Here is a 27227-nt window from a genome sequence, read left to right as displayed (position 1 = left end):
ATGTGAGCGTGCTAAGCCAGGTACCTGTGTGTACCTCCCCTTGAAAGGGGTTCCATGGTTCCATGTTACGTGGTTACATATGTACCTACGTACATATACAAACAAGTAAGGAGCCGCCCGCCGGCCAAAATCGGTGGCAATCGCGCTCACCTGGGTGATGGCTTTCCCTCTCTCGTCCCAATCCTACTTTTCACGCCTCTCTCCTTTCCTGTCCCCTCTCCCTCTCATCATCCCCTCCCTCCGCTATCCTCTCTTTTTCCGTTTTCCAGCTATCAGACCTGTCATCGTCGGACCGCCTGGGCTGGGGACCTGACAAGAACGCGAGTCCCCCGGCCACGGTCGCTATTTTTCCTCCTCTCCTTTCCTTTTTTTCTTGTTTCCCTGGCCTTCCCGTCTCCCCGGCGCCGACTGCATTTGGGCCCTTGTGCTGGGTGGGCAGCCAACCTCTCGAAACTGGCTTCGCTCGCCGATACCTGCCGATACCGCCGCCGTCATGGGTTGGTCGAAAACTACGCGGATCAGCGTTATGCTGGCCATTGACATCGCCTTCTTCCTGCTGGAGCTGATCACGGGTATTATGGTCCATTCTCTGGCCCTCACTGCCGATGCATTCCACATGCTCAACGATATCATTTCCCTCGTCATTGGTCTGTGGGCTGTTACCATCGCCAAGAGAGCCAACACCAACAAATTCTCCTACGGATGGGTGCGTGCCGAGATCCTGGGCGCCTTCTTCAATGCCGTCTTCCTCATCGCTCTGTGTGTCACTATCATCCTCGATGCCATGACACGCTTCATCGAACCCGCCGAGATCTCCCAGCCGGTGCTCATCCTCGTCGTTGGCTGCTGCGGGTTGGCCTCGAACCTCGTCGGCTTCCTCGTACTGGGCGGACATGGCCACGATCACGGACACGGCCACGACGAAGAACACGATCACGACCATAAACATGACGACGTCTCTGCAGCCGAAGAGGGGCGACTTGACGCGAGACAGCAATTCGTAGACGAGGATGGCCCGGCGATGGATGTTCTGCCCGAAGTCGCGCTGGCCAGGGTCAGCGCGGCTAATGCTGCACCGGAGACGACGCGACGCATCCAATTCAACCGGTCTGAAGAATCCCACGAACGATGTGCCAGCCGGGGATCGCCCAGAGGACGAGAACGTCGACGCGCCAGCAGCCTTAAGCATAGCCACTTGGCCAGTCTCGACAACCTCAGCATCCACCCGTCTACCTTCCGACAAGACATTATTGACCAGAGCCGCTCGAATGGCAGTGAAAACGAGACGGACGAAAGCTCCAATGACGAATCCTCCATCAATTCTGTCGCCCTGGACGAGCCAGCTGTCGATGAGGCCACGCCCCTGATTGCCGATGAGCGCGGGATGGGTAGGGGAGCCGTGGGCCAAGACAAGCATACCCACCGACCGATCTCTCAACCCTATCGTGCCCGACGCAATTCCGCAACTCACGTGGAGCACCACCACAACCAACCCAAGTCCAAGTCGAAGAAGGGCCACGGCCATAGCCACGGCGACATGGGCATGAACGCCATGATCCTGCATGTTTTGGGCGATGCTCTGGGAAATGTCGGCGTCATAGTAACGGCCTTGATCATCTGGCTTACCGAGTGGCGTTACCGGTACTATGCGGACCCGGCCGTGTCTCTGTTCATCACCCTCATCATTCTAAAGTCGGCTGTCCCGCTCACCATGGCCACGGCCAAAGTGCTCCTGCAAGCCACCCCTGACCACATCAACCTGCAGCACATCAAGGAGGACATCCAGGCCCTCCCGGGCGTGATCAGCTGCCACCACGTCCACATCTGGCAGCTCTCGGACACTAAGGTGGTTGCGTCGCTGCACATCCAAGTCGCATTCCCCATCCAAGACCAGGACGGAGAGAAGTACATGACGCTCGCCAAGCAGGCGCGGAAGTGCCTGCACGCGTACGGCATTCACAGCGCCACGATCCAGCCCGAATTCTGCCTCGACCAGGACTGCAGCCACGGCGACGACGGCTCGTTGACGCTCGAAGGACAGGCATCGCCGCGCTACGGGGGCGACCTTTGCCTTCTGGAATGCGTCGACGACTGCGTGGGTCAGGGGTGCTGCACGCTATCCGTACGGCCCGCTTCGGGCGCGGGGTCCAGCCGGCGATCCAGCCACTCGACCCACAGCCACGGCGATAACCACGATCACGATCACGATCACGGCGACGATCACAGCCACAGCCACAGCCACAGCCATTGAAAAGGAAAAAAAAAGGGTTGGGGAAAATAAATACGAAAACTAAATCTCTCAGAGTTACGTTGAACGCCTAATGCGGGCGTGGGCGATAGAAATTTGGACTTGGCTGAGCTGTCGAGTCGGCGGTCTTCGATTCTATCCTGTTCTTTTTACTGGGTCTGTAAAAGTGCGTGGGCGTTTAAGGGGGGGGATACCAACAGCTAACCTACCTGGACGCGAATGCTAAGTAGGTAGATACATGGGCAGGCGGGCGGACGGGGGTAGGCCGAGGTTTACGAGCTGATAGATGACGAGGGAGAGGAGAGACTAGGCGGGCGAGTGCCTGTCGGCCGGCTCGGTTCTCCGGGAGTTGCTCTGGCGGCTAGAAAAAGGAGTCCGCCTGCCTACATCCTAATAATACACACGCAATCGGGTACATAGCATGGACCGGCGTGTAGTCGCGTGGGAGGGTGGCGGTTGGCAGTATCTGCATATGTGCTCAGGGAGGTCCTGGCCAAGACGACGGGGTACCGCGTCTCGATGCTATATTATATGCTAACATACCTCCCTACCCTCTATCTGCTATGTATCGTATGCAGGCACGTGCGGTATATGTGTCTGGGATGGTTAGTATGCTTGCCCTAACTTCAGCTTCTCTTGCGACAAACAAGCCCTTCTCTTCAGGCAGGCAATCTCTTCACCTATCTCTCGTTATGGCAGAGTGCTTCCCGCGGAGTTCGCTACCGTCCCTGCTCTGTGAGCAATCTTTCTCTGGAATACTCTCTCTTCGGTATATTCTCTATCAGGGCCCAGCACTCCCACGTCCTCGGCTGCATTTGTGCGAGAACTCTCCGTTCTTACCAACAATAGAAGCGAAGGATTGTTTGGCATCAACACCCTCGCCAGAGACTGACTGGTCCGAAATGAAGATTGGCCCAAGATGTCTGATGGCGGCGACTTTGATGGCCAGCATCTGTTCACCCTGGAGCGGCTCCAACAACTATATAAGTTGTGGTCAAGAGCCACCACTCATCCCCATCACATGCCCGATGCTTACGCGAGGCTGGATAGCAAAGGGGAATTCACCTCTAGTTGTCTAACGGAATGGACGTGGTAGCACGGTTAGGACGTAGCGATGTTAACATGCCTGATTATGACGGGTTCCCGATTCATATGCGAGTTCCCTAGGTCAAATTCAAGACCGAGGCGTGTGAGCTCCCGCAGTCCGAGCCGGATGTCTTGGCTTCTCGCCTGTTTTATTATCGCGTCCCCATGCAGCACGAGGGCCCCAAGCTTGATCATCCTAGAGACATCGCAGGCCGGCGCTTGCTTGTGTTCCAAAGAGCTGAGTGAGAGGATGACGTGTGGCGTACCCTCAGCCCGGCTCAAAAGGTAAGCGGGCGTATACTAATCCTACGATTTGCTTCGTATGCTGACTTTTCTCTTTCAGTCTTGCCTTCTTTCTTAGGCAGCTCATATCCGCGCGTCGCTGCACAGATTCCAAGTCCTGCCCGAGTTCGCTTCTGCCTGGCTCCGCGAACGGCTCTTTAAGCAAAAGCCGGAATCGTTTCCCATTCCCGCTGCTCCCACTCGCGAGTTCTGCGTTGTCCTCTTTACCTCCAAGATCAAAGCAACCGTCGAGAGTATCGGTAACATGATTTGGTGGGAGGATAGCCATAACACGGCCGGTCCGGTGACCGCAGCGGCCAAGCGGTCACTCCTTCGCCTCATCCCACACGTAATGCCTGCAGGCGACGACGAGGACCTCTTATACCACTTCGTTATGGACCACGGCGACTTTGGCGTTCACAACATCTCGATCGCGATGGATGCAAACAGCTAACCTCTTGCGACATCCTTGTTCAACCGAGAGACTGGGTGCATTGTGCTAGTCATCCTGTCCGACTTGGATGGCGGTGACTGTCGATTTAGTGACTGATGAAGATGCGGCGCCCACCTTGACCTGCTTGCCTCGCATCGTAACCGCGGACGAGCTGGAGCGAATCGCGGCATGGCCGAGGCTATACCTTGAGGCACGTTCTTCGTTGAGATTCCTAGTTCTCGTGCTCAACGCATTACAAAGTGTGGTTCAACAAATATTTGCAGGCCCTCTTCCTCGATGCACCGGATTACAAGCGCGCTATCCGAGCGGGTAAAGACACGCGCTACCTCTGGTTCGCACCGCGAGACTGGCACGGCGGCGGTCCCCTGAGAAGAGGATGAAGGAGCTCGGTGTGAATCAGGAAGAAGTCAACTAATGCGGTGGAGAGGCCACAGTCGTGAACAGCCCCTTCTCAGGGGCAATCAACAAGCCAATCATCTCTGGAGACCGGCCTTCGACTTTGTTAATAGGTCAAACCTGCCCGGCTCTGGGGACTCCTCTTCCCTAGCTGTTGAGAAACACCCTGCCATCACGCATGTTCGGAACCTAGTTGGGCAGACAGTGGACACTCTATCGTTCCAGAGCTCTAATTGCCTTTTCGCACGGCCGGGGAGTTGAAGATCAGATATTCACAAAGGAGAAGCACGGAGTATTATCTGGTATTGGGTCAGATTCGGAAGCTGGATATACTTGGGAGGGGGGTTCTACCTCGTGTGTCCGTGAGACTGCTTCGGTCGCCAATGCCGACAGAACATGCGCGGCGTTGCATGTTCTGAGCTCGCGTGCGGCATCTTTGCTATTGGCTGGGACATGTGCGATCGAAGTGAGAGAAAATCACATAGGAACGGGGAGGAGGAGGATGAAGGGTAGAATCGAGGCTTGGTGCGGAAGGGCATGAAAACGTAGGTATTTGTCGTGAACGGCGGACACCTCGCTGTTGAGCAGCTGGGTACGCGGAAGCGCCAAGGCCAGGGGACAAAGTCGGGTCCGCGTGCCGGGTTCTGATAAACGGAGCAGGGGGGGACTGGCTGGAGCGACACGTCTTTACAACTGGGTACGGCTTCAGATTCCTCCCAGGGAGAACAGACCCGGTATGGCTGGCTTGCAGCCGTGCCGTGCCAGTGCGGCGGCGCGCCGGAGTATCGGGGTCTATCTATATTCTCCTGCTCGCGCGCGGCCCCCCCTGCGGGATCGTCTAGCCAGCCCGTCTTGGTTCGCGTCCAGCTCCTCCTCCTCCTCACGCCTTCGGCCTTCCTCCTCGTCTGACCATGGCACCACTCCTAGGCTCGTCCCGCTCGCGGCACGCGATTCGAGCTCTTCTCGCGCTGCGCCGGCCAAGGATTGCCATTCACGTCGTTATCGTGCTCGGGCACCGAGCGAGTCGAGCCTGCCGTTAAATATCCTCCCAATTCCTGCCCGACCCCGAAAGAGGCCTTCTTCGTCCTCCTCTTTGCCCAACCCAACCGGCCTCGAGAGCTGCTGTCCAATCTCCGTCTGCTCATCCCCCCCCCTGGACCAAACCTATACGACACGAACCCCCTCGCCCTAACCCTCTATAATCATAATTAATTGCCGATCTCATATATGTCTGTAGGCACTCGGCTATGCTTTTCTAGTTATACCTACGTACCACATCTCTTCAGGCATCATCTATCGGTACCTCCCATTCTCACCCGCCGGACTCTGTCCACCCGCCCGGTTATATTCCCGCCTACATCCTCGGATATCTATCCTCAGCCTTCATGACGTCGCGCGTGACCAGCCAGATAGAATAGCCTCCATCCGTCCATCCCGTACTCTACTACAACCGACCCCTTCCCCCCCACTCACATCCCAGAGCTGCAACCATGAGCAGCGCCCTCCTCCTTCGCGGTCGCGACGTCCTCTCCGCCGCCCTGCACGCCCTGCGCCCGCACCCGGGCCGCCGCGGCACCAGCCTGCAGCTCGTCCTCGTGACGGGCAGCCTCGTCGCCGTCTCCGTGCCCCTCGCCGCCTACGCCTACAAGAGCTACCAGGCGTTCCTCGCCATCGGCCGCGGCGGCGTGCCCTACAACTTCTTCGGGTGGCTAGGCCAGAGCACCTTGCATCTCATCGCACGCCGTGACACCCAGAGACCCGTGCCGGGCCCCTTCGGCTCCATCGACGACCTCGCCGCGCTCTACAGCCCGGCCGCCGGGAGGTCCTACCTCGGCCCGGGCGTCGTCGAGGAGGGTCGCCTCGCCCGCCGCGGCGGCCCCCGCCCCGACATCCCCCGCTTCGTCGCGCCCCAGCGCCAGACCTCCGACGTCGCCACCCCCGCCGTCCTCGAGCGCCAGGCGCGCTACGTCGCCGCCGTCGCCGCCGCGAACCCGGACCTCTTCGAGCTGCGGACCAGCCAGCTCGAGGGCCCGCCCCACCAAGCGCTATGGCTGCGCCTACCATCCGCGACGGCGGCGACGGCGGCGGGAGGGCCGCCACCGCAGGAGAACAAGGACGAGAGGCAGAAGACGCAGGAGAGAGAGAGGGAATTGGGCGTGCGCCTCGGCCGCGGCACTAAGGGCGAGTTCGCGCACGTGCACGGAGAGGGCAGCACGCACGCGACACTGTGCCCGCGCGACGCCGCCGCCCTCATCGACGCCGGCTGGGCCGAGCGGCACGGGCTGAGCGGGGTCGGCGGGCCGACGCGCGCCATGGCGCCCTGGGGCTACGTCATGCTGTACGCGCCGCGCGACGATGCCGAGTTCCGCCTCTGGCGCGAGGCCCTGCTCGCCGCCGCCCGCTACGTCGCCGAAGGTTCTGGCGTCGTAGTCGTAGCCCCTCCCGTGGAGTGAGCGGGCGAGTCTCGATGTCTTCTTTTTATCTCGCCCTGGGTCGGCCAACTGGATCTGGCTGGCCTGCTTACCCGGCTACCGATGACCTACGTAGGTCGGAGTCGTGTTTTGGGATAACCCCCCCTCCCCCTCCTCCTCTTCCTTATATAATATATAGTACCTCTCGCTCTCTCTCTCTCGTGTGGCGTCTGCGGTGGCGTGTGTTGACTCGGCCTGGAGGGGAAGTGTCCGTAGTGACTGGTGTGTCCGGATTGCGGCTCGCCCTCCTGCTTGGCCGATTTGAGGACGAAAAGAACAAAAAGAAAAAGCTGAAGCGGAAGAAGAAAAAATCGTGCAGACGGGAATAGGTTAGCACAGCGTCACCCGCGAGGTGGTGGTGTTAAGCGAGACGGCCCTATCAACGGAGCGTTCGGCGCAGTCGACAAGGGTAGCATTATGCATGCGTACGTGGATATGTTGGGGGGCACACGGGTTGCCAGATGACGTTGAACTCGACTTGTCAATTATTACTGGTGTCATTGCAGAGCTGTCGATAGAGAGCGAGGTGTAGGCGACGTCTTACACCCTCAAAACAAAAAAGTGGTGAGAGGTATGCATACAGATGCACGCATGCACACCTATATACAGCCAAATCATCTCTTGTCCGTCTCCCCGTGTTACCGTCATCGTCACTTTTCTACTCGGCTGGCCGGAGGCTGATGCAGTGATCCCCGAGAGACATGCGTATGCTTATTTCCTATGGAAGCTGAGCCACGGCGCCGACGAGATCGTTGTAATGTCACTCTCGTCGCTTACCCCTTGTCGAGGAGTCATCTGTAGCGTGATTCGTTATTCATTACGTGCGTGGTGCTCTCCGCCTCCGTCTCGAACAGTTACGAATGGTGTGTGTGGCAGCATGAAAGACGGCCGGGACGGAGAGCGCGAGAACTACCTGGGTAGCCAGCTGCGCGGCCGAGACGTGGCTTTCTCAACCCGTTGCCTCGTACGGGCTCGCGTCGAAAGATACTAACCATCTCTCGGCGCTAGTCGACACCGCCTAGGACGCGGCTTCTGGTTCATCAAGCTACGTACAGCTTCGTGGGAGACTAGATAAGTGTGTATTTGTGATCTCTTAGGTATAACATGACGGGGCAATCCACTGAGGATCCCGTACGTCCTGCGGCACAGAAGCATGCTACAAAGTAAATATCTATCATGAAAGTTGATGGGCATCAGTAACTACGGCTTCTCTAATTCGCCGTAGTGGAACAAAAAAAAAGAAGACAAGAAGAGTGGGTATGGTATACTGTATGCAAGAACTCGAGGTCGGTGCTACTAATCTTCAAATATCGCGAACGATAGGTAGGTGTCGAAACGAGGATGGGCGGCCCCGTGAGTGAAACATGCTAATATGTAAAAAAGGATATCTTCGAAATAAAAGCGATGAGCGAGGATCTCGCCCCCTCATTCCCTTCTAAGCGTGTAGCTTATCATGGTCTCGTGGCAAGTTGACGCAGTAAAAAAGGAAAAAAAAAAGAAAATCGGAAGTAGAATGCGCGCGCGCGAGAGAGAGAGAGGCACAGAGTTCGAAGGGGGAAAACGTATGGAGTTAGAGACGGGACGTCACCTAAACGTAGTATATGGACCTTCGACTTTGACATCTCGGATCCCTTCTGGCATCATACGAAGCCATTCGGCCCAGCTCTCGAGGTTCAGAGTCTCTTCGGTCAACCGCATCGACAATGTCAGCTGGGGACCGTGGTGGTTCTCGGGGCTGTAGAGGGCCGGCGGTTGTGGTGGAGATAACGTAATCGAAGGTAACCTCGAGTTACCCGAAATCTGTATGTGTAGCGGCGAAGGGGAGCTGACGGCCGCGCCCTTTTCGTGTTTGTCTTGGATGGTCTTGGGATACCCGGATAGGAGTCTCGAGTGCAGCTCGGCGGCCGAGAGCGCGTTTGTCGAGCGTTGGGCAGCTTGCGTTTGCAGCTGCTTAGCTAACATCCTGGTGAAGCTGTTTCGGTCTAGGATATCGAAGTAGTCCTCCGAAGAGGATGCGGCGATGAGCTCAAATACGCCCCTCTGGCGCACCATTTTCGAGGAGGGAAAGTAGGCAGCGTCCATGATGATGAGCGTATCCGAACGAGCTTCCTCGAGGATCTGTTGGATCCCGCTCCATCGGATAGTCGACGCTTTCGAGCGGTCCCGAGAACTATGCCGAGTTAGAGAAGTCAAGGCGCTTTACAACAAGAACGGATCTCGGGGCGACTCGGACCACTTGCCTCGCCAGAACCATCTCCCTGTTCTCGTCCAAGTAGCTATATCCGTTATAATATACAATCTTAAGGACGTCCCTGTTGTCTTTCTTTTCGGTAAAATCGTTGATAATGCGCGAGAGCCATCGCCACGAGTTGGTGCAGCCGTCAGGGATCTTGAGGGTCTCGAGTCCGTATCGATAGTCTCTTTCCAAAACCGCACCCAGCTCCTTCACCGAAGCCGCCACGCCGGGGTCCTCGTCGCTCTGCCAATGGATCAGAAGCGCGGAAACGGCAGTGTAACGGCTACGGTAGGGAGACGAGAGGATCCTCGACGCCGCGCTCTCCAGCTCCGCCTTGACGGAATCGACGCCGGGCAAGGGCGCGTAGTGGTGACTGGGCGCAGCAGCCAGGGGCGACGACGAAATCGCCTTCTCTAGACGCGGACCCGAAGGCAGGGGCGTCCGGATCCTCGCGTCGCCTAGCGGCGGACGTCCCGGCGCAGCTTGGACGTTGGGGGCAGCGGGAGGGGTGTCAACGTCCATCTCCTGCGGATCGTGGGTGAAATGATGTCTGACATGGTTAGGCGCGGGGCTGATGGGTCGACCGGCCAGGGGCGCGAGATCCTGCAAAGGGCTGGACGAACGATACTTCCGCATAGCATCCTCCCAAGTCATATTGTGATGGTTCGGATGGCACTGGAAAGGGGGAAGGGGGGAATTGGGAGATCATGTGAGCGCCGGGTTCGTAACGACAAACGGACAGCAGATTTTTTTTTTAGCTAGCGCTACTACTTACAGCAACCCTGCGCCTTCGACAGTCGGCGCACGCGCCCAACTTCCGAATCAGCGCGGCCTTCTCCCTCTGCTGAGCAGACAACGGCCCGGTTCGCCGCCGACTCGCGCGTCGGTTGTGGGAGATCTCGGACCCGTCCTTGACCGAGAAGATGGACTGGGACGATTCCACGCTGTAGGCCGTCGAATTGGTGTCGGCCGAGGCGTTCGAGACCGCGGTAGCCTCGGTAGCCACGGTCGAGGTCGAGGAGCTCGTGTCCTTCCTCATGGGCGTCGACTGGATGGGCGACGGGGGACGGCTGTCCTGCTGCACGTGCTCGGGAAGAGCAGGCTGGTGGGGTTGGAGCTGCTGCGACGGTTGGTGGCCGGCGGGCGGCGGCGGCGGCGGCGGCGGCTGGTCGTGCGGATGGGAGACATGTTGGCCTCTATCCTCAGTCTTGCTGTCCTTGGGAAAGGATTCCGACAGACTGGGTGCAGGATGCATGTCGTCGGGCCGCTTGCACAATAGCAGCACGGCTACCTCATAATGGAGGGCGACGGAGAAGCGCTATTACAGCACGCACACACACACACACGCACGCAGGCACGCAGGCACGCACACACACAAGGGAAAAGGGGAAAAAAAAAGAGGTTCGAGGCGAGGATGCTATGCCGGGCTCGGGAGGTGGAGAATTAAACGAGGGTTAAGTGGGATGGGCCGCGAGCGAAGAGAAGAAATACGGCTGAGACGAGGAGAGGTTTAGGTAAGGCTCAGGCCTGCGAGGCCGTGTTGGCATAGACGGAGATAGGGAGGTGTATAAACTATACATGCACACACAAGCTGGCAGCGAAGAGGTGTGGTATAGATTGTGGAGGCAAGGTATAATAATATAAGGTCAGGCAGGAGGGAGGCAGTCAGGTTAGAACGGAGCGAGGTGCCTGCCTTCATCTCAGGCAAGGACGGCCGCATGTACCCCCGTACCTGCAGCCGGTACGCTGGGCGCCCTCGGCTAGGTACCTTCGCAGCGCTGGAGCCGCCCATACCGAAGCGACGTACCGGGCCAGGTACCTTGTGCGGTAGGCCGGAGAGGTGGCAGCGACGGCCTGGGGGGCAGGAAAGGCGAGGTGGGAGGCGCAATGCATCGCTACCTACCTACCTCCTACCTACCTAAGGTAGGGTCGGTAGGGTAGGTAGGGTAGGCACGGCGGGACGGGGTTCGATGGGGGGGGTTTCGGAGGCGACAGGGCCTGGAGGTCAGGTTAGGGTACCTTAGGTACCGACCTACGTGGTTAGGTACATGCCCGGCAACCTTAGGAGGCAATTACCTTAGGTAGGAGGTAGAGGTGGGTAGGTAGGTAGGTACCTACAGGCCTCACACGCCTGCCTCTGCCTGCGTACCGATCTTAGGTACCTAGGTACCTACCTACCTAGGTACGCTAGCGCGCGCAGCCCGATACTACCTCCTACGGCAGTCCTGCAAATCGAAATCGGAGGTATGAGTAGACACGAAAGATACGCCAATAAGGGGATCCGGCTACGTCCCCCTTCGAGCGCGATACCCTTCATTACCAGATGGGAGGGAATGCGGGGCCGGACGGCAGCAGAAACAACCTGATTCTCTCACCTAAACGGCGGAGCCTGGGCGCCTGAGGTAGATAGATAGGAGGTACCTACCTACCTACCTAAGTACCTAGGTACTTAAGGTAAGTACCAGCAAACACGCCAACCGAGGTACCTAAGGTATAAAGGTAGAGGTATAGCTTAGGTACCTAGGTACCGCAGTACGGCGCCGTCGCTCTCGCACGAGGCCCGCACGTAGGTACGTCTCCTGTACGACTCGGTACTTTTAACCCCATCGCAGTCGGGGTCGTCGTCGTGGTTGCAGCCGCTGGCTCGGTAGCCTGCCATTTGGGCAGTTGCTCTGTTGTGAGGCGCCCGCCGGGCAGTAACTGCCTATCGTCGTCCTGTCGTCCTTGCTCTCTCTCTTTTCCTCTCTTTCTCCCTCTCTCTCCCTCCCTCTCTCTCTTTCTCTCTCTCTTGCCTCGCGAAATGATGGCAATCGTCAGCCCCCAGGCATTCATTAGGTACCTAGGTAGCCTACCTTAGGTACCTAACATAATGAGGTGGGAGGCGAATGAGAGCAAGTACCTACTTACTTACCTCCTACCTACCTATAACTAGGAAGTAGGTGGATGCGGAAGGAGGTACCCAAGCCCGGGAAGGTGGTTGTCGTTAGAGGCAGCTGTCTTACGTAGGGATGAGGTTGCTGAGCCGGAGGCCAGCCTGGTAATTCGATTCGGTCGGCAGGTGCCATTTGGATGTACGGGTACGCTGGAGTCTACCTGTAAGGTAGGCAAATAGGTACCTAGGTATCGCTTACATGTTGTGTTGTCAAGCTTGTCTTGTCTTATACCTACCTACATCGTCGTCCCCTCCTTGCCTCCCTCTCTCTCTCCCCTCTCCTACCGACTGCGCCTCCTACCACCGCTGCCGCACCGTCTTATTACTGGTGCTGCTGGCCTCGCATGTCGCCATCCTCGTTGTCGCTGTCTACGGACGCCCCTCCACCGAACCCCCACCCCGCTCTGCTGCCTTCGTTTCCTCTCAGGGATACGGGGACGGAGGCGCGGGTCGAGCAAGGGGAGTGGTAGGGAAAAAACGACGGCGGCCTGTTTATCCCTCGAAATTACAAGTTACCAGGCCCATCCTACTTCATTATGTACAACGTCGACTACAGATTACCAACCGATAATCTATATCGGTCAAATAAATTGGCATGGGAGGGAAAGGGGGGGAGGCGTCCAACTACAACTGGTACGGGTCGAGCATACCGATGTATCGTCTCAATCTGATTTTGACCGTGGCTACGGCGGATCTGAGGTAAACACGTGGTAGTCTGTTCCCTTTCCATTTTCCACCTCGTCTACCAATGGATCCTCGCCTCCACCAATCATCAACAGCGCCAGCGCAGCACGTCGTAGACATACAGCCCAGAGAGACGTGACACTCCGAGTGCCCACACACACCCCTTGCCCGTCGACCGTGGCCTTTCTTCGGTCAAGAGGCGAGGCGCTGCGAGGCGACACAAGACCAGACACGTCTGCGCTGTGAAGCCACAAAATTCCTACCACCTACCGACACTGCCAATACATGGGGGGGGGGGGGGGGGGGGGAGAGAGACCCAGGAGAGCGAGGACAAGAGGGAGCGAGAGGGACGGGGATGAAAAAAAGCGAGGAGGATACCCTGCCTGGTCCTTACCTATCCTATTCACCACAACTCGCCCTGGACATCCACTGCTACCACGTTTCTGCCTCCTCCGCGCGAGGCTTCTCCCCTTTGTCTTCCTTCTCTCTCCTTTTTTTATTTTGGAGGGTGGGGGGGGGGGAAGGGTGTTTGGTATTCCTCCTGGTCCCTTTTTTGTTTGTGGCCGTCTGCCGCCCTCATCCGATGCTGCGAAATGCAAATCCGTCACAGGCGAATATGCATCCTTCACTCGGTCTACGATGCGATGCCATGGATCAGCCCATGCATTCTGCCCACCCCGGGTTGACTGATTTGTTCACCCGATATGAGCTTCATGCAATTGTTTGTCATCTGATGTCGATTTCGATCTACGATCGACCGGAATCCCCGTGACCTCTATCCGTTTTGTCTCGATTCCTATCTGTGTTTGTCTAGCGCCGCCTCCGGCCTACGGCTGAGCGAAAACCTGTGTCACAGTCAGACCGACCTACCCGCGCTTGGGGAGGGGGGAGGAAGAGAGCTTACTTCTTCACCTATCCCTCCCTCTCCCCCCTCTCGGTGGCTGCCCTGGACCTGGCGGTACTCTCGGTCAGATACAGGGCCAATCCCGCTTGTCTGTCGCGTCCCCCTCCTTTACCGTCTGTCCGACGTCTTATTCGACGGAGATGGCGTCGACCAATTTGCCGACAGCGTCATGACCTGGGGGCTTGCTGCCAGTCTGCATACAATCGAGATATACGAAGAGGCAACGATATCTCTCCAATCTTCAGCCCTGGCGCACTATTCGGTCACAGTTTCTGCACGACTACGTTGGCCGTCCTCGTCCGTGGCCACATCGAACACTACGTTCCACCACTTCTGGAAGGTCGGTAGAAGGTGACTAGATAGAGGGCACTCTCGGCATTCCCTCACCGAACTCCCGAGCTGGCGTAGGCGCAACCCGATAGGATAAGGGCGTTCGCAGACGTGTTCTTCGTGAAGATCATCAACTTGTCCGGGTTTAGCTATATCGAGGTCCTTGGCAAGAGCTACCTCCGCGCTAGAGCTTAGGGACTACTATACGAAGCGGAAGAGAAGGAGGGAAAAAAAATTATATCCCTCTCGGCCTAATACCAATCGACAAGCCCTGCTGCACCGGGGGGGAAAGCCGCTCGGGGAGGGGGGAGGGACTCCTAATTCTCGTGGCTGGTAACGTGCATTACGTATTTAGACCACCCTCGTCCCCCCCCCCCCCCCCTCCCCTGCTGGCACGCTCGGCAGGAACCTAATATCAAACTGCTGGGGGCCGAATGGAGGAGGATCTAATCAAGGTCCCTGGCCGGTCATCCTCAGGGCTTCCCCGCAAGGGAGCTTTCCGATAGAATTACCTCATCCCCGGTCTGGGATGGCTTCGCTGAAAGTTTCCTGAGCAGACACCTCCGATCTCAATCCAACCTAGCTATCCAAGTATTTGGACATCCTTGACGGCCAGCTGTCGGTATCCAATGCGATCAGCGGGCACCGTTGAGTCTGACCTCTCTGTGCTCCGCCTCCAAGATGTCGCGGAACTGAGGGCTTGGGAATGACAATCGAGCACCTTATTCATACTGGGAAGCCAGGAGACCACTTACAACACGTTGGGCCTTTAAATTTGTCATTTCGCCATTGGCCGGTGCTGGTCTTGCATGGTGATATAGACAATTGCCTATTCGCGCCAATGAAGTCACCACGAGAATGGCGAACTAGGGAAGCCAAAAGTCCGAACGACTTTTCAGCCCATCCTACCCGGCTTTCTCGCAACAATATCCGCCTCTATAACGTACGAGTTCTATACAATGCTAGCGCCCTAACTCATCCCCCCTCCCCCAAATCTTTTCCTCTTCACAATCCTAGTTCCGAAAGGCGGTTCTCACTGGCAGGCCCCGCTAGTATATGGGAGTGCTCTTTATGATTGCCATCGACACCTCAGTCAAAGCTTGCATAGCCTAGTAAAGGGCGCCGTGGGTACACCGAGCGTCTCGTGTAACCCCTACCCTGGAGCAATTTGGAGGAATCTTAGTAGTAGAGCCCCTCCCCAGAATGGGAACCCCCGAGACGTCGAGTACCGGTGGCCCTGAGCATCGACATCCCTCGGTCTGCTCTGCGCCACCCCGGTCTACAAAGCTGTTGGGGCTCTACTGGCACCGCACGTTAGTTGGTTGTGGGTTACCCGAGCCTCGCTATGCAGGTGGACACTCCCTCATAACAAGGTCCCTCCATGCAAATCTCATCGGGAAGCGAACACATCCAGTGAGATCCTCCTGGTACGACATGCCTTCGCGCCAGGCCCTTTCGATGAAACACGGCAACTCTTAACGTATACGATACCGCCGTGTATATCGACGATGAGAAAAGGACCTGGGAACGCCGATCAAGGGATGGTTGAAGGATGTAGGTGGGCACGTTACCAAGACGATGTCGGTTTGGGCCCCAGGCTTGCCTATTCCGACGAGATACATACAGGACGCCTTAGCTTCCCGCCCGCCCCCTCTTTGGGCTCCTACTTACCACGACGCGCGATAGGTAGGTAAGGCATCGCATGTGCCTAGCTATATATATGTAAGTGTGTGTGTGCGTGTGTACACGAGAGGCCAAGGGCCCTGCTGTTGCTGCCCTATCGTCATATATTATATTACATGAACTATAGGCCGGGTGGTTACGCTGGATGGCGGCGACCTCATTCGGACCAAGCACAGGTGGTCATTCCCCATCCGCCCTGCTCTGTTTGGCTGTGTACCGCGTCGGGGCGGGCCCGGCGACCTTGCGAAGGAATCCTTTTGCGTTGTCCATATCGTCACCCTCTCCTCTCCTGGTTTTTCGTGGGTCTGCCCTGGGCCCCCCTCCGCCTGCCCGCGCGCGGCGCGCGTAGAAGTAGCATCACATCGAGCCTAGTGCTGTTCCGGCATGGTGGCAGCGCAGGCAGGTAGGGCCTGTCTTATGAGGCTGGAAGGATGCCAGGACGGAGGCTGGTTTATGGCGGCCTTGTTGGCTACGTAGCAGCTGTCCTCACTGCTGCTGTTGCCATCGAGGAGGCGAGATAGAAGGGGGGGTGCAATATGCAGATGCCGAGGATGGGCACCAGCCGTAGTAGTCGACGGACAAACACGCACTCACACACGCACCCACGCACCTTCACGCACCTTCACGCAGCCGTCCTTCCCATTAGGGGAGACGGGGATACAAATGAGCGGGTGCGCGTAGACGGGAAGGTGGTGTTATTATTGTCTGTCAGCACTCGGGAATTTCTCCTGTGTTTATTCTTCTTTCCAGCCGCCCCGATGACTTATCCTCGCCTCTTGCACGGACAAGGTACACATGGCATTATAGATATCGAAAAGGGGGGCAGGGGGGCTACTTGCGTCCGTGGGCTTAGACCGTCCTCCCCGACTCCGACGTCGAATCAAAATCCGGCAGTATCAAATCGGAATCATAACAAAATCAAAATAGAGGTGGCCGCATTAATCCAGGCCTGATCCCACCCCCTAAATATCATCCGTCCGTAAGCCCAGGTGAAGGAGAGAGGGAACTGTCTTTCGCGCTCTCCCTCTCCCCCCTTTTTTTGAACCCTTTCCCGTTTACCCTGTTCTCCCCTTTCCCCTCTTTTGCCGACGGCTGACTAATACACTCCTTAACATCTCTCATGTATGCCGGGTAACCGCAACACAATGTCTTCATCAGAGGAGCGAACCTGTCCTGTCTTTTCCTGCAAGGTAGGCAAACTGTAAAACGATAAGAGGGAGAGGAGAAGCGACCTCCCTTTCGAAGTGCAGCACGGAGCAACCAGAATAGGCTGGGCCGCTTTGTGCGACGAGATCGTGCGTCTTTTGTTATACGACGAGATCAGAACGCCAAGAACAAGGCCGCCAGCCCAGCCAGGGCATAGACCGCGCCGGCGGCGAGGGCGCGTCCACCCGCGGCAGCACCGTTGTCCTGGGCCTCGATACCGAGGCTCGGTTGGGGCTCGAAGCTGCCGACTGGCGTGCTGTCGACGGTGCCGTTCCAGCAGTAACGGTCGAAGCAACCGCGGCACTGGGCGCTGAAGGCGGTGGCTGTGCGCTCGAGGCTGCGGCGCATGATGGCGCAGGCGGCGCACGCCCTCCAGTCGGCGTCGAGGGTGCCGTTGCCCATCGTGGCGACATGGTAGCCGTTGCGGATGAGCCCGTCGCGCTCCTCGTCAGTGTAGGTAGGGTCGAAGGTTGACACGTTGCTCGCGAACGAGTAGGGCGTGTTGGGTAGGTACACGACCAAGGGCGGGATACGCGAGGCGCTGGAGAACTTGGACGTGTCGCACCCGAAGAAGGTCGGACGCCGATTTAGCCCTAGGTTGATAAAGGTCTCGGCGTCGGGGACGCGCGGGAAGACGGTGCCGTTAGCGATGCGGGTCTGGCTGCGCTCATAGGTGGCGCGCAGGGCCGTGCCGTTCGGGAAGAAGGTCGTGGTATCGGCGGAAGAGTCGACGGCGAAGATGACATCGACGGCCCGTGCCGGTTGGATTAGCGGCTGGAGCGGGATATTCTGCAGGTCCATGCCGCCGTCAACGAGGGTCAGCTGGTCATCGCCGGCGTTAGGGTTGGTGGCCTGATTATAGTTGCGGAAAGGGTTTGGGTTCCAGGCGGCAATGTCGTTATTGTCATCGCCGATGCGGGTCAGGATGGCCCGGATGGAGTTGGTCACGAGCTCGGGTATGCTTGGAGACGAGAGATTCTGCAGGAGGAAGGTGTTGAAGAGGGAGCTGCTAGTGCCCATGACAAAGCTGAAGGAATCGAAGCCGCGAAGGCAACGACCGTCGTCGGGTATGCGGCCGTCGCTGAAATTGGAGCCAACGTAGCGGGTGGGCACAAACCCGTACACGGTCGGGTCGAAGGTACCCATCTCCCACGGGTTAACCTCGTGGACGGTGGCGTTGAGAGAGACTACGAGCGTGTTGGGCGCGCGCTCGTCGACTACGATGATCGGCAGAGGCGTGTCGGCAGAGGCGAAGTTGGGCGCGTCGGCGATGGACGAGAACGTGTAGGCAGGCCCACCGCCTGGCGCGTTGATCAGCTGTACAGAGAGCGCGCGCCCCCAGTAGTCCGTGATGGAGACGTCAAAACCGGCGTCACGCTTCTCGTCCACCTGGTCGGAAACGTCGTCCCAGTACCGAGCGGTGTTGACAATCGAAAGGCCCCGGCCCCTGGGGCCCTCGAAGATCGAGTTCGAAAACTGCCATAGGGGCGAGCCTTCGTAGCCGTCGCGGAGTTGCGTGACGCTGGAGAAGTTGTTGGCAAAAATGGAACCGACAAGCCAACTACCGCCGGATAATCCGGATAGGTACGTGGCACTCTGCAGGAGGCCACCAATGCCCCCGGCGTCATTCGCGCCGGGCACGCGGCTATCCGCGGCGGCGAGGACGCCGGCACCAGTCAGGAGGGCACGATAGCCCCCGCCGGACATGGCAATGCCTATGTTGGGTACGATTGAGAAGTTTTGCGAGTTCGAAGTGACGAAACCAGCGGCGTCGAAGTCGAGATTTGAATTTCGCAAGAACTGGACTAGAGGGTCGATGGTCTTGCCCCGGCGGTTCCGCAGCCAGTCTCGCTCTGACTGGGACAGCGTGTCGGCGCTCCGGATGGTTGGTCGCTGCTGCGGGCAGTCGACGACAGACGGTGCGTAGTTCCCGGACGGGCTGTCCGGAGCAGCGCGCTGGCTTACGGCCCGGGCATCGAGAAAGGGGCGGCCCAGATAATCGACGGCGGAACTGGCGGGCGAGGCGAGGGCGGTGGGGACGAGCCCCAGCAAAGGGAGTAGGAGAATATACATCGTCGCCCTAAATATGACGATACCTATCTACCCTCGACAAACCATACAAGGCCGAAGGATATCAAGGGGAATTAGGACGATGAGAAAATACAAAAAGAAGAATACACAGAAACCAGAAAAGGGGAGCCGGAGCGGGAAGGTGGACTGGCACGCCGCGTTCTACTTGTTTATAAGGGCCGCACGGAACAAGATTGCCGAGCAACGCCCTCAGGGGTGGTCGCAGTTGGTTGGCGGCGGCTCCATGGGAAAGTCGGATGGCTGAGTGATGGCAGGCCTGCTCGGTGGTATCGCCCAGTAATACCAACAAAGAGGAGCCCACGTAAGTATGTAGGACACAGGGAGGGAGAGGATAAGACAAGACAATCCGGCGCGTTGGAAAAGAAGAAGAAAAAAAATACGAGTACACAGGTATGAAGGACCCCTTGACTACCGCAATAGGCAAGACTAACAAGCCATCACCAGTGGCGTACCGACGCTTGGCAGGATCACCAAACCAATCAATCCTAGGCACAGAATGTTTTGCGGCGGCCTCGGAAGATAGGCAGCGGGGCTATGCCAGAGGGAGAGGGATCGGCTTACTCTAGGTGCGTGGATATATATAGGAATGCAGATATATAGGCAATACATATAAGCCAAGCGGATATGTAGGTATAAGATACGGCGTGGCCTATCGACGGGTGACTGGAGGGTGGACGGCAACGAATCGCACCGGCGGCGGTGATGATGGTGATGATGATGGTGGTGATGATGATGATGATGATGATGGTGCTGGTGGTGGTGCTGGTGGGAGGCGGCGGGAAGACGTGAGACGCGAAAATGGGAGGGGAGCGATGTTGGGCAACGTCCCTGCGTACCTACCTACCTACCTAGGGTAGGCTTATGTGAGGCAGGTCGGTACCTTCTTACACACATACGGCGGAGGGCCCGGGTAAGGCACGATAGGCGATGGGGACCACCTTACCGCCTGCCTCTCGTCTGCTCGCGGGGAAATGGGCGAGGTAATTGCCTGCCCTAAGACGTGTATGCTATGAGTAGGTGTACGTACCTTAGGTAGCTAGGTACCTAAGAGGTAGGTACCTCCTAACCTGACACGACGGTATTCCTCCCATCGGGCATGGCGGAAACAACTTGTCCTGGGAAAAACCCAAGATGCTTGCACCCGAAATATCAACGAAAACGAAGCGCTCGCAGAGAGCATCCCCCCCGCTAGTGGTACCTTGCATATAGGTTACCGGGTTAGGTAGATGAGACGTGGGCACGGGGTACCGTTGTAGGCGTGCCCGCGCACCTCGCTGGGTGACGTCTGGGCATCCCGTCTAACCCCATCCGGACCCGTCCGTAAGGGCGATTTGAGTGGGCGATGACGATGGGCCGAACTATCCGGGGAAGGGGTGGAAGGGACGGGCTTGCGTACTCTGCGGTGCGATATCGTAGGGGAGGGTACTTTGCCCGGACAGGCGGCGGGGCATATAAATGGGTTGATGCGCGCCTCCTCTCGATTTAAGGCGGGCCTGCTCTGCGTTGCTCCTTGCTCCTTGCTCCTTGCTCCTGCTGTGTCTTGTCCTGACAAGGCGGTACGTACCTCTTGTATATAGGTACCTTGAGTACAGGTAGGTAGGCACGTTAGGGCAAGGAGGTTACAGAGGTAAGACGAGATAGCTTACCTAAGGTGGGCGGGTATTAAACCTGGTTGGCAATACCAACCTCGAGGAAGGCCGACCAATTCTCCCGGGTATTCCCTCTCCCAAGCATTCCCTTGTGCCCCGTCCCGTCTCCCTATGCCCACCATCCCTCGACGCCTCGAGCAAATCGCACCTACGCCACTGCCTACACCAGCCCGTTGGAGATCGGAATAGGAACGTTGGCCGTGTCGTCGCTCGGGACCCAACCCACGGTGGTACCACATGCCGCCCCGTCCGATTTCCACCCAGACAGGCGACAACTCACCTGATCTTAGCACGGTGTAGTACGTGGCATGCATTCGATCCCGAGCCATGGCGGGAGGCTGCTGAGCGAGGACAGGGCGCTTTCGGGGCCGTGTCGACCTGCCTCTACGCTTGCTGTTGGCATACGTACCCGACCCTGTACGTGTCTCTATGAGTCGAGTCAGACTTTAGTTTCGTGACGGAGAACCGATTTCCCCATCCCACCTACGTGCCGACGTGCCGTGGTGGTCGGATTGGCTACCGCCCTCCTCTCTCTATTTGCGTGTAGGCGCGTCAAGGCTGCGGGCCACGAATCGACGTACCTGCTTAACGCTTTCTGAGGCCGTTGGTACCAAGCTCGTCGACGAGGCCGGCGTCGCCTTTGTGAATTCCGGGCGCAACATCAGGGACGCCTTCACGGCCACCCCCCATCCGCGGTGTGCATCCTCCAAGGTTCGGCTATGGGGCCATGCGCGGGGATCTCGTCTCCGTACGGTACGAGGCAACCAAGGACCACGTCGCGTACGCATTCGCAAAGGCTATGGAGGATTTCGAGTAGGATGGAAACCGGGCTTGGGCTCCACCACTCGCTCGAGACAATCAGTCAGGAGTCCTACTCGACGCCGGCAGCCATTCTGCCTCTTCAAGCTGCCGTAAATCCCATTTGGTGACGACAGGTGCAGATGGGACGCTGCTCCGCACCTCCCACAGTGACAGACAGCAACATCTACATGTCGTACTCGTGTCCCGGCGAGCGTGCAATATCCCGCAGGAGTCTCCGGGGGGGATGCGGGTGGAAGATAAGCTTGACCGCCGGGAAGAGGTTCAGATCCGGACAGCCACATGGCTGATGAGCTACTATCTACCCCCCTTCGCTGGTATAGAACAGCTAAAAAGCCCTTATAACCCCCCCCTCAAGCCTCTGCGAAGCAGGGTGAGTCTCTCCGACCATTCTTTACCGAGATATAGAATGTTCCTCATATGGCAGGCGGTCCTGCGATCCTGGTTACGGGTTGAAAAACGATGGGGTAACATGTACCTAGTCGTAGTGGCTGTCTCGGTATTCCGCCATTCTTCCCCTTCCCTCAGTGACATTCTGTACCACCGCTTCCACCTCGGCACCCTCTTAGAATCAATCGCTCCCTTTTCGTTGGCCACATCTCTCAGTAGATGCGCCCATCTCGATGGAGCGAGACATACACGCATAGCCCCCATGTTGTTACACGTCAGAGAGCCTGCGCAGCGCCTCTTCGTTCCATGATGACGGGCTTCAATGTCGGGAAACTCCGTGGCCCCCATAGTTGCTCCCGAGCTGACTAGGCAAATCGTACAGACGCTGAGACCTTGTCTCATCCATGTCCGGCCGAGCTTAGAAAGGGGTCAACTTGGGTTGCTTCTGGGGTCCTCGGATTCTCCGCAAATCATAACTAGCCCCCTGTGACCCCCTAAAGAGCAAATAGCTCTGCTGCTATCCTCACTATACATACAGCAACCACCGGAAATACCCGCCCACGGAGATGAAGCAGTATCACGAGAACACATAATATAGGACTTGCCATATCCTATCTTGTGCTACACGTGCACACTACCCCTGCGATCTACGCGACTCGTCGGCCACCGGCTGGGCGACATCTCAAGCCAGCCCCCGCACGGCATTTACACGCCCCGCCTCTCCGACCCGACAGCGGGGTCAAGGCGGAGGCGGCGCCCGTCTGTGCCCGGCCGCGTGGAATGAGAGATGGGGGTGGTTGGGGGAAAAGAGGGCTTTGAGTAGGGTGAGGGGTAGGTAGGTAGCTAGATTAATTCTGGCATACAAGACTAACGAAAAGCACCGGTTTACGGTACATGCCAACTGGGTCACTCCTCATGCGGTACCTAGGTAGGTTGGCACTCGTGTTATTTCTATTACTACTACCAATACGAGTATTTGCACTCCGGCGCTAGGTACCGACAATGGGCCAGCCCATCCGTACACTTCGCCCACCAGACATCCAGCGTGCGCAGGCCTAGTACCTGGACACGCGGACGACCGACTCCTCACGCCTGGGAAGACCCGCCCCGAGGGATGCACATGGACATGCCCGTAGGCCGGAGAGGACACCCGGGCAAAATTCTGCGGATCCCGCGTCCAATGGATAACCTGGTAGCAGCCCATCTTATCCTCTGCGCTTGTAGCTACGCGTGTACGTAGACGCGGCGGGGGGGGGGGAGAAAAAAAAAAAGGCCTACCGGATTGGGACGCACGGCCGCAGAGGCATGGGAGTATCAGGGGAGAGGGTAGGTATCAAGCGTTACCAAAAATGGTGTGAGCTCAAGTCAACATAAGCGTGAGAGCATCGAGGGGATTGAACAAGACCGGAAATAATAATAACAAGGGACAAGTTCACTGTCGTGATGGTATTTATTTCCCAACTCCAAAACATCATCATGCCGCCCGGTTCCATACCTCTCCGTACGTGCGTCGCGGGAGTGAAGAGAGATTGAAAAAGGAAAAGAAGAAAAGAGATGCCGAGAGTATGAAAGACGGATGATCCAGTATACTGATATAGGAGAAGCACGACGCGGATCCGTGGCCGGGATGCACATCTGTCTCTCTCTTCCTGACCTGGCAAATCGCTAGACGTGGCATGCGTATTCCTCCAACGTTACGGCGTGATAATCGATCGACCCCCATTTGTTGGAACCCCCATTCCAACGCCGACGCATAAATGGTCTTCCCCGAAGCTAACCTGCTCGACCTCCTCTCTTTTTTTATTACCCCGTCGTCGTCGTCGTCGTCGTCGTCATCGTCGCTGCTGTTGTACAAATACTGTCGTCTCTGTCCCGGACCCTTCATAACCCGCAAATTGGAGTTCCCGGTTCACGTTTTGGGATCGGTAACCGGCGTGGGCGCGATCCTACGCTTCTTGGACTGGCTGGAGGCCGTCGACGCGTCGTCTGGGGCGTTCTCGCTAGCTTCTCGCTTGACGCCCGCTGCTATGGCGACGCCGCTGCCGGGCGTCTCGGGGGGCGTCGTTATGGGCACGCCCGTCACTTTGCCTGAGTTGGTGGCCGCGATACTGGGTATGCTGCCGCCTATTAGGGGAGGGTTGTTCATGATAGACACCTGCGTCGCGATCGACGACGTCGAGTTCGACCGGGCGGGCGAAGCCGGGCGAGCGCTCACGAAGGAGGCCATGGCGGGCGGGGACGGCGCAGCGAACGAAGTAGCCGAGTTGCGATGCTGGTGCCCGGGAAAGGGCGAAGGAGGTGTAAATGTGGATGTCGGCGTGGGCACTGGGGTAGCTTGAGCGGAAGCAGGGACCGCTGCGCTGGCAGCGGAGGAGATCTTGGGGCCGACGAGCTCGCCCTTGTACTCCTGGCCTAGCTCTCCTGGTAGGAAGGAGAGGGTTGAGCAAAAGCCGTCTGAAGAAGAGATAAGGAGCGTTAATCCGTCGCTCGACCTAGGCACTAGTTAGATACCACAACAGATTCATCGAGGTGAGCTTAGGAGCCATACCAGGTGAGATCAGTAAATGTAGCTAGGTGCAGATTGCTGACGACGCATAGGGGTGTGGTTTGCTGAGTATCGTACAGCAGGACGGAATCTTGCGTCGCTACAGCGTACACCATGCGATAGGGCAGCGCGAGTGTCTGCTTGGGCCCGGTTATGGAGGCGCCAACCTCTACGCTTAAGTGCTTCGATAACGGTGTGGAAGACTTCTCGGGATCCGGTGCCGAGGAAGTTGGCGGCGGTGGGGGGGGGTCCATTACGGCTGACAGCGGCTTCGATATGGGCTCGGGGAGAGCTGGGATAGGATCTTCCGCCGAAGAGGTGTCAATTGTGATGTACTTCGTGACTGGAGGAGACTGTCGCAGTGTATAGGTTACGGGTGAGCATTTGACAGCCACGGACGGCTTCTTATGCCCAGGAAGGTGAGCGATAGGCGGCTTATTGATGCCACCCCGGGTGTAGATATAGACGGTGTTGATGACCTCGTAAGACGGCCTGAGACTATCGCCTTGGTGCTGTACTTGGTACTGGCCAGCGGGCGTCAGAAGTAGACTGCCGTCCGGGGTGAACGTTAGGCGCCGGAAGAAAGACGTGAGGGTTTCGTTAGCGTATAGGCTCGCATTCTTTACTCCTACGCTGAAACTGTGATTAAGTTTGGGCGATGGTTCCATGGGCATGACAGCAGGCAGCGGCAAAGACGGCGCGGGTGAGACGGACCGCCTAGATGAAAACGAAGAGCGCCGGCTATGACTAACGACAGATGGAGGATTCATTGGGAGCGGTACGGATTGCGGTGTTCCTGGCGCGGATAGAACCGGCGACCCGATGGAGGCACTAGGGGTATCGACCGCGGCGGCGAGCTGAGAACGGTAGCCCATGTCCGGCGGGGCGGGACTATTGGAAGAGATACGTCTCGCAGGGAGGTCTGCTTTGGCATGGCTGGCAATCTTGGTCGTTTTCTCATCGTGGCTGGTCAACGCGTACTGCCCGTCCTTGGTCTTGAGCGAATAGATATGGACCGATCGATCAGATGACTGCGTCGCGATATACTCGTTCAGGGGATCCCAGGCAACGCCTTGCACGTAGTGGCTATGTTCGGCGATTTGGCGGATGAGAGAGCCTACGAGGGAGTGAGTTGACGGACCCGACCGCTGTGCAGAGGTTAGGAGATCTCAGCACGCACCTGTTCCGGCATTGTATATCCTAGCAACGTTGTCCATGCTTCCGATAATGAAATAAGTGGCGTCGGGAGACCAGGCTAGGTCGTATATCTCCGAGCCGGTAGGGCGGAACATGTGCTTGGTCCGCCAGGTTTCCTTATCCTCGAGCCCCTCGTTCCCAAAGATGGTTGGGTTGTGAATGTCGCTGGGAACCCAGAGAATAACGTTGCCATCGTCGCCAGCCGACGCGAGGGTCTCGCCCTTGGGGGCCCAGCGGACGACGTTGACAGCCTGAGTGTGCTTGGCGAGGGTAGAGAGATACTCGACCTTCCGGGCCTCGCCGTCGGCCTCGACTTTCCAGATACGAACATTGTTATCCCCTCCGCCAGTCGCGAGCCGTCCTCTGCCGTGCTGTTCGAAATGAGCGGAATAGACGGGGGCGTTCTTGTCGTGCCAATTGATGATCAAGGGAGTTGGCCTCATAGTGCCGGTGCCACGAGAGACATGGAACTGAGGCTCTGAGGCTCTATAAGATCAGGCTAGAAGCTCGGCGGAGCAGAAGACGGAAGGCGTGAGCAGCAGCAGGCCTGGTCGACTTCCGAGACGCAGGACGGCGCCGAGTTTTTGGACGGATGGGTCGGTAGACAAAACCGCACGACAGGATTCGCTCGAAGAGGGCCGGGCTCGAGGGTTGCGAGGCGACGGAGAGAGAAATAGCGGGTGAATTGCCAGCGAGTCAGCGTCGCGGAGCCAATTCTCCAAACACACAAATGCGAGCCGCCAGGACTGGAGACCGGACGGGGGGGAAGACGGGCTAGGAGACGAGAAGCTTGGATTCGGCCGGGAGCGCACGGGGATATCAGGGCTCGAAATTACGAGAAGACGCCGACGTGGACGCGAGCAAGACGGCGGTGGGAGGAGGAATAAGTGAAGAGAAGGGGGAAAAAAAGGATATGGATGATGGAAGGGTAAACGCTTCGTCGAGCATTGGCTAATAAAAGGCTCGACGTTTGAACTTTTTGGCGGCAACGTGGAACTGCCGGGTGACAGGGCGGTGTCCGACTGCAGTTTAAGGGGGCCGGCTGGTTGACGGGTGCGCCTGGCAAGCCCTGGTTTTGCATGTACCTACACCGACGAGCCAGGTACCTCGCCGGGGGACCTACTATTCCGGAGGTACTGCGCAGGTACATCAGCCCGACGGGGTTTCCATTCCAGCGCTGCCGGTTATAGAGGGTAGGTGCTTGACCTTTAGGTACCTGCCGAGCGACGGTAGGCTACATGTTAGCAAACCACAGCCATTAGGTAGGTGCCTAACCTCTACGATAGGCACCTACCACCTATGCCTACAGTAGGTGGGTAGGTAGGTACCTAAACTAAGGAGGGAGATACCGCAAAACCTAGGTACCTATCTTAGGAGGTAGGTCGGTACCTAATGTAGTAGCAGATGACAGTAGTCGAGATGTATTCGCTGTTGAAGAGGTACCTGCCTCTTACTGAGGCGGGAGGTGCTTGATGTACCTACCGTTAGCTGGGCTAGGTACCGGTGACACGCTCGCTCTGGCCCGTTTAGGGAATTCCACAGCTAACTCTTTCGGTTCTATTGGTAGGAGATGGGGAGCCTGCCTGCTCGGGTACCTGGCCGGCTGTGTCCGATACATAGCTCC

The 27227-nt window shown here is 57.7% G+C and overlaps 7 protein-coding genes across 7 annotated transcripts; 4 read left to right on the top strand and 3 right to left on the bottom strand.

Moving 5' to 3' along the window:
* The first annotated feature begins 403 nt into the window (after window positions 1-403).
* On the top strand, window positions 404-2531 carry GGS23DRAFT_308785 (cation efflux protein). Its single transcript, XM_051512779.1, has one exon. It carries the CDS (start codon window positions 494-496, stop codon window positions 2249-2251), a length of 1758 nt encoding a protein of 585 aa, XP_051368369.1. The 5' UTR covers window positions 404-493; the 3' UTR covers window positions 2252-2531.
* Window positions 2532-3499: 968 nt separating this feature from the next.
* On the top strand, window positions 3500-4070 carry GGS23DRAFT_600182 (uncharacterized protein; the record flags this gene model as incomplete). The annotated part of the gene is made up of 2 exons (XM_051519027.1): window positions 3500-3576; window positions 3725-4070. The coding sequence occupies 2 exons, from the start codon at window positions 3500-3502 to the stop codon at window positions 4068-4070; spliced, it is 423 nt and encodes a 140-aa protein (XP_051368368.1).
* Window positions 4071-5807: 1737 nt separating this feature from the next.
* Window positions 5808-7394, top strand: GGS23DRAFT_308991 (uncharacterized protein). Its single transcript, XM_051512780.1, has one exon. The coding sequence runs from the start codon at window positions 5957-5959 to the stop codon at window positions 6917-6919; it is 963 nt and encodes a 320-aa protein (XP_051368367.1). The 5' UTR covers window positions 5808-5956; the 3' UTR covers window positions 6920-7394.
* A 1127-nt stretch (window positions 7395-8521) lies between these two features.
* GGS23DRAFT_615855 (uncharacterized protein) lies at window positions 8522-10577 on the bottom strand (the record flags this gene model as incomplete). The annotated part of the gene is made up of 3 exons (XM_051520741.1): window positions 9949-10577; window positions 9141-9848; window positions 8522-9055 (listed from the first exon to the last, which is right to left on the bottom strand). The coding sequence occupies exons 1-3, from the start codon at window positions 10426-10428 to the stop codon at window positions 8522-8524; spliced, it is 1722 nt and encodes a 573-aa protein (XP_051368366.1). The 5' UTR covers window positions 10429-10577.
* Window positions 10578-16943: 6366 nt separating this feature from the next.
* Window positions 16944-19207, bottom strand: GGS23DRAFT_308622 (lysophospholipase catalytic domain-containing protein). Its single transcript, XM_051512777.1, has one exon. It carries the CDS (start codon window positions 18983-18985, stop codon window positions 17027-17029), a length of 1959 nt encoding a protein of 652 aa, XP_051368365.1. The 5' UTR covers window positions 18986-19207; the 3' UTR covers window positions 16944-17026.
* Window positions 19208-21367: 2160 nt separating this feature from the next.
* Window positions 21368-22230, top strand: GGS23DRAFT_308743 (uncharacterized protein). Its single transcript, XM_051512778.1, has one exon. The coding sequence runs from the start codon at window positions 21698-21700 to the stop codon at window positions 22169-22171; it is 474 nt and encodes a 157-aa protein (XP_051368364.1). The 5' UTR covers window positions 21368-21697; the 3' UTR covers window positions 22172-22230.
* A 1540-nt stretch (window positions 22231-23770) lies between these two features.
* Window positions 23771-26046, bottom strand: GGS23DRAFT_600177 (WD40 repeat-like protein; the record flags this gene model as incomplete). Its single annotated transcript, XM_051519026.1, has 3 exons — window positions 23771-24353; window positions 24410-25523; window positions 25587-26046. 3 exons carry the CDS (start codon window positions 26044-26046, stop codon window positions 23771-23773), a joined length of 2157 nt encoding a protein of 718 aa, XP_051368363.1.
* Window positions 26047-27227: the final 1181 nt, after the last annotated feature.

The sequence above is a fragment of the Durotheca rogersii genome (genome assembly GCF_024521655.1).
Source record: "Durotheca rogersii strain YMJ 92031201 chromosome Unknown GGS23scaffold_30, whole genome shotgun sequence".
Taxonomy (NCBI): domain Eukaryota; kingdom Fungi; phylum Ascomycota; class Sordariomycetes; order Xylariales; family Xylariaceae; genus Durotheca; species Durotheca rogersii.
Note: the sequence above shows the minus strand (reverse complement) of the source record. Positions and strands in the feature narration are given on the sequence as shown.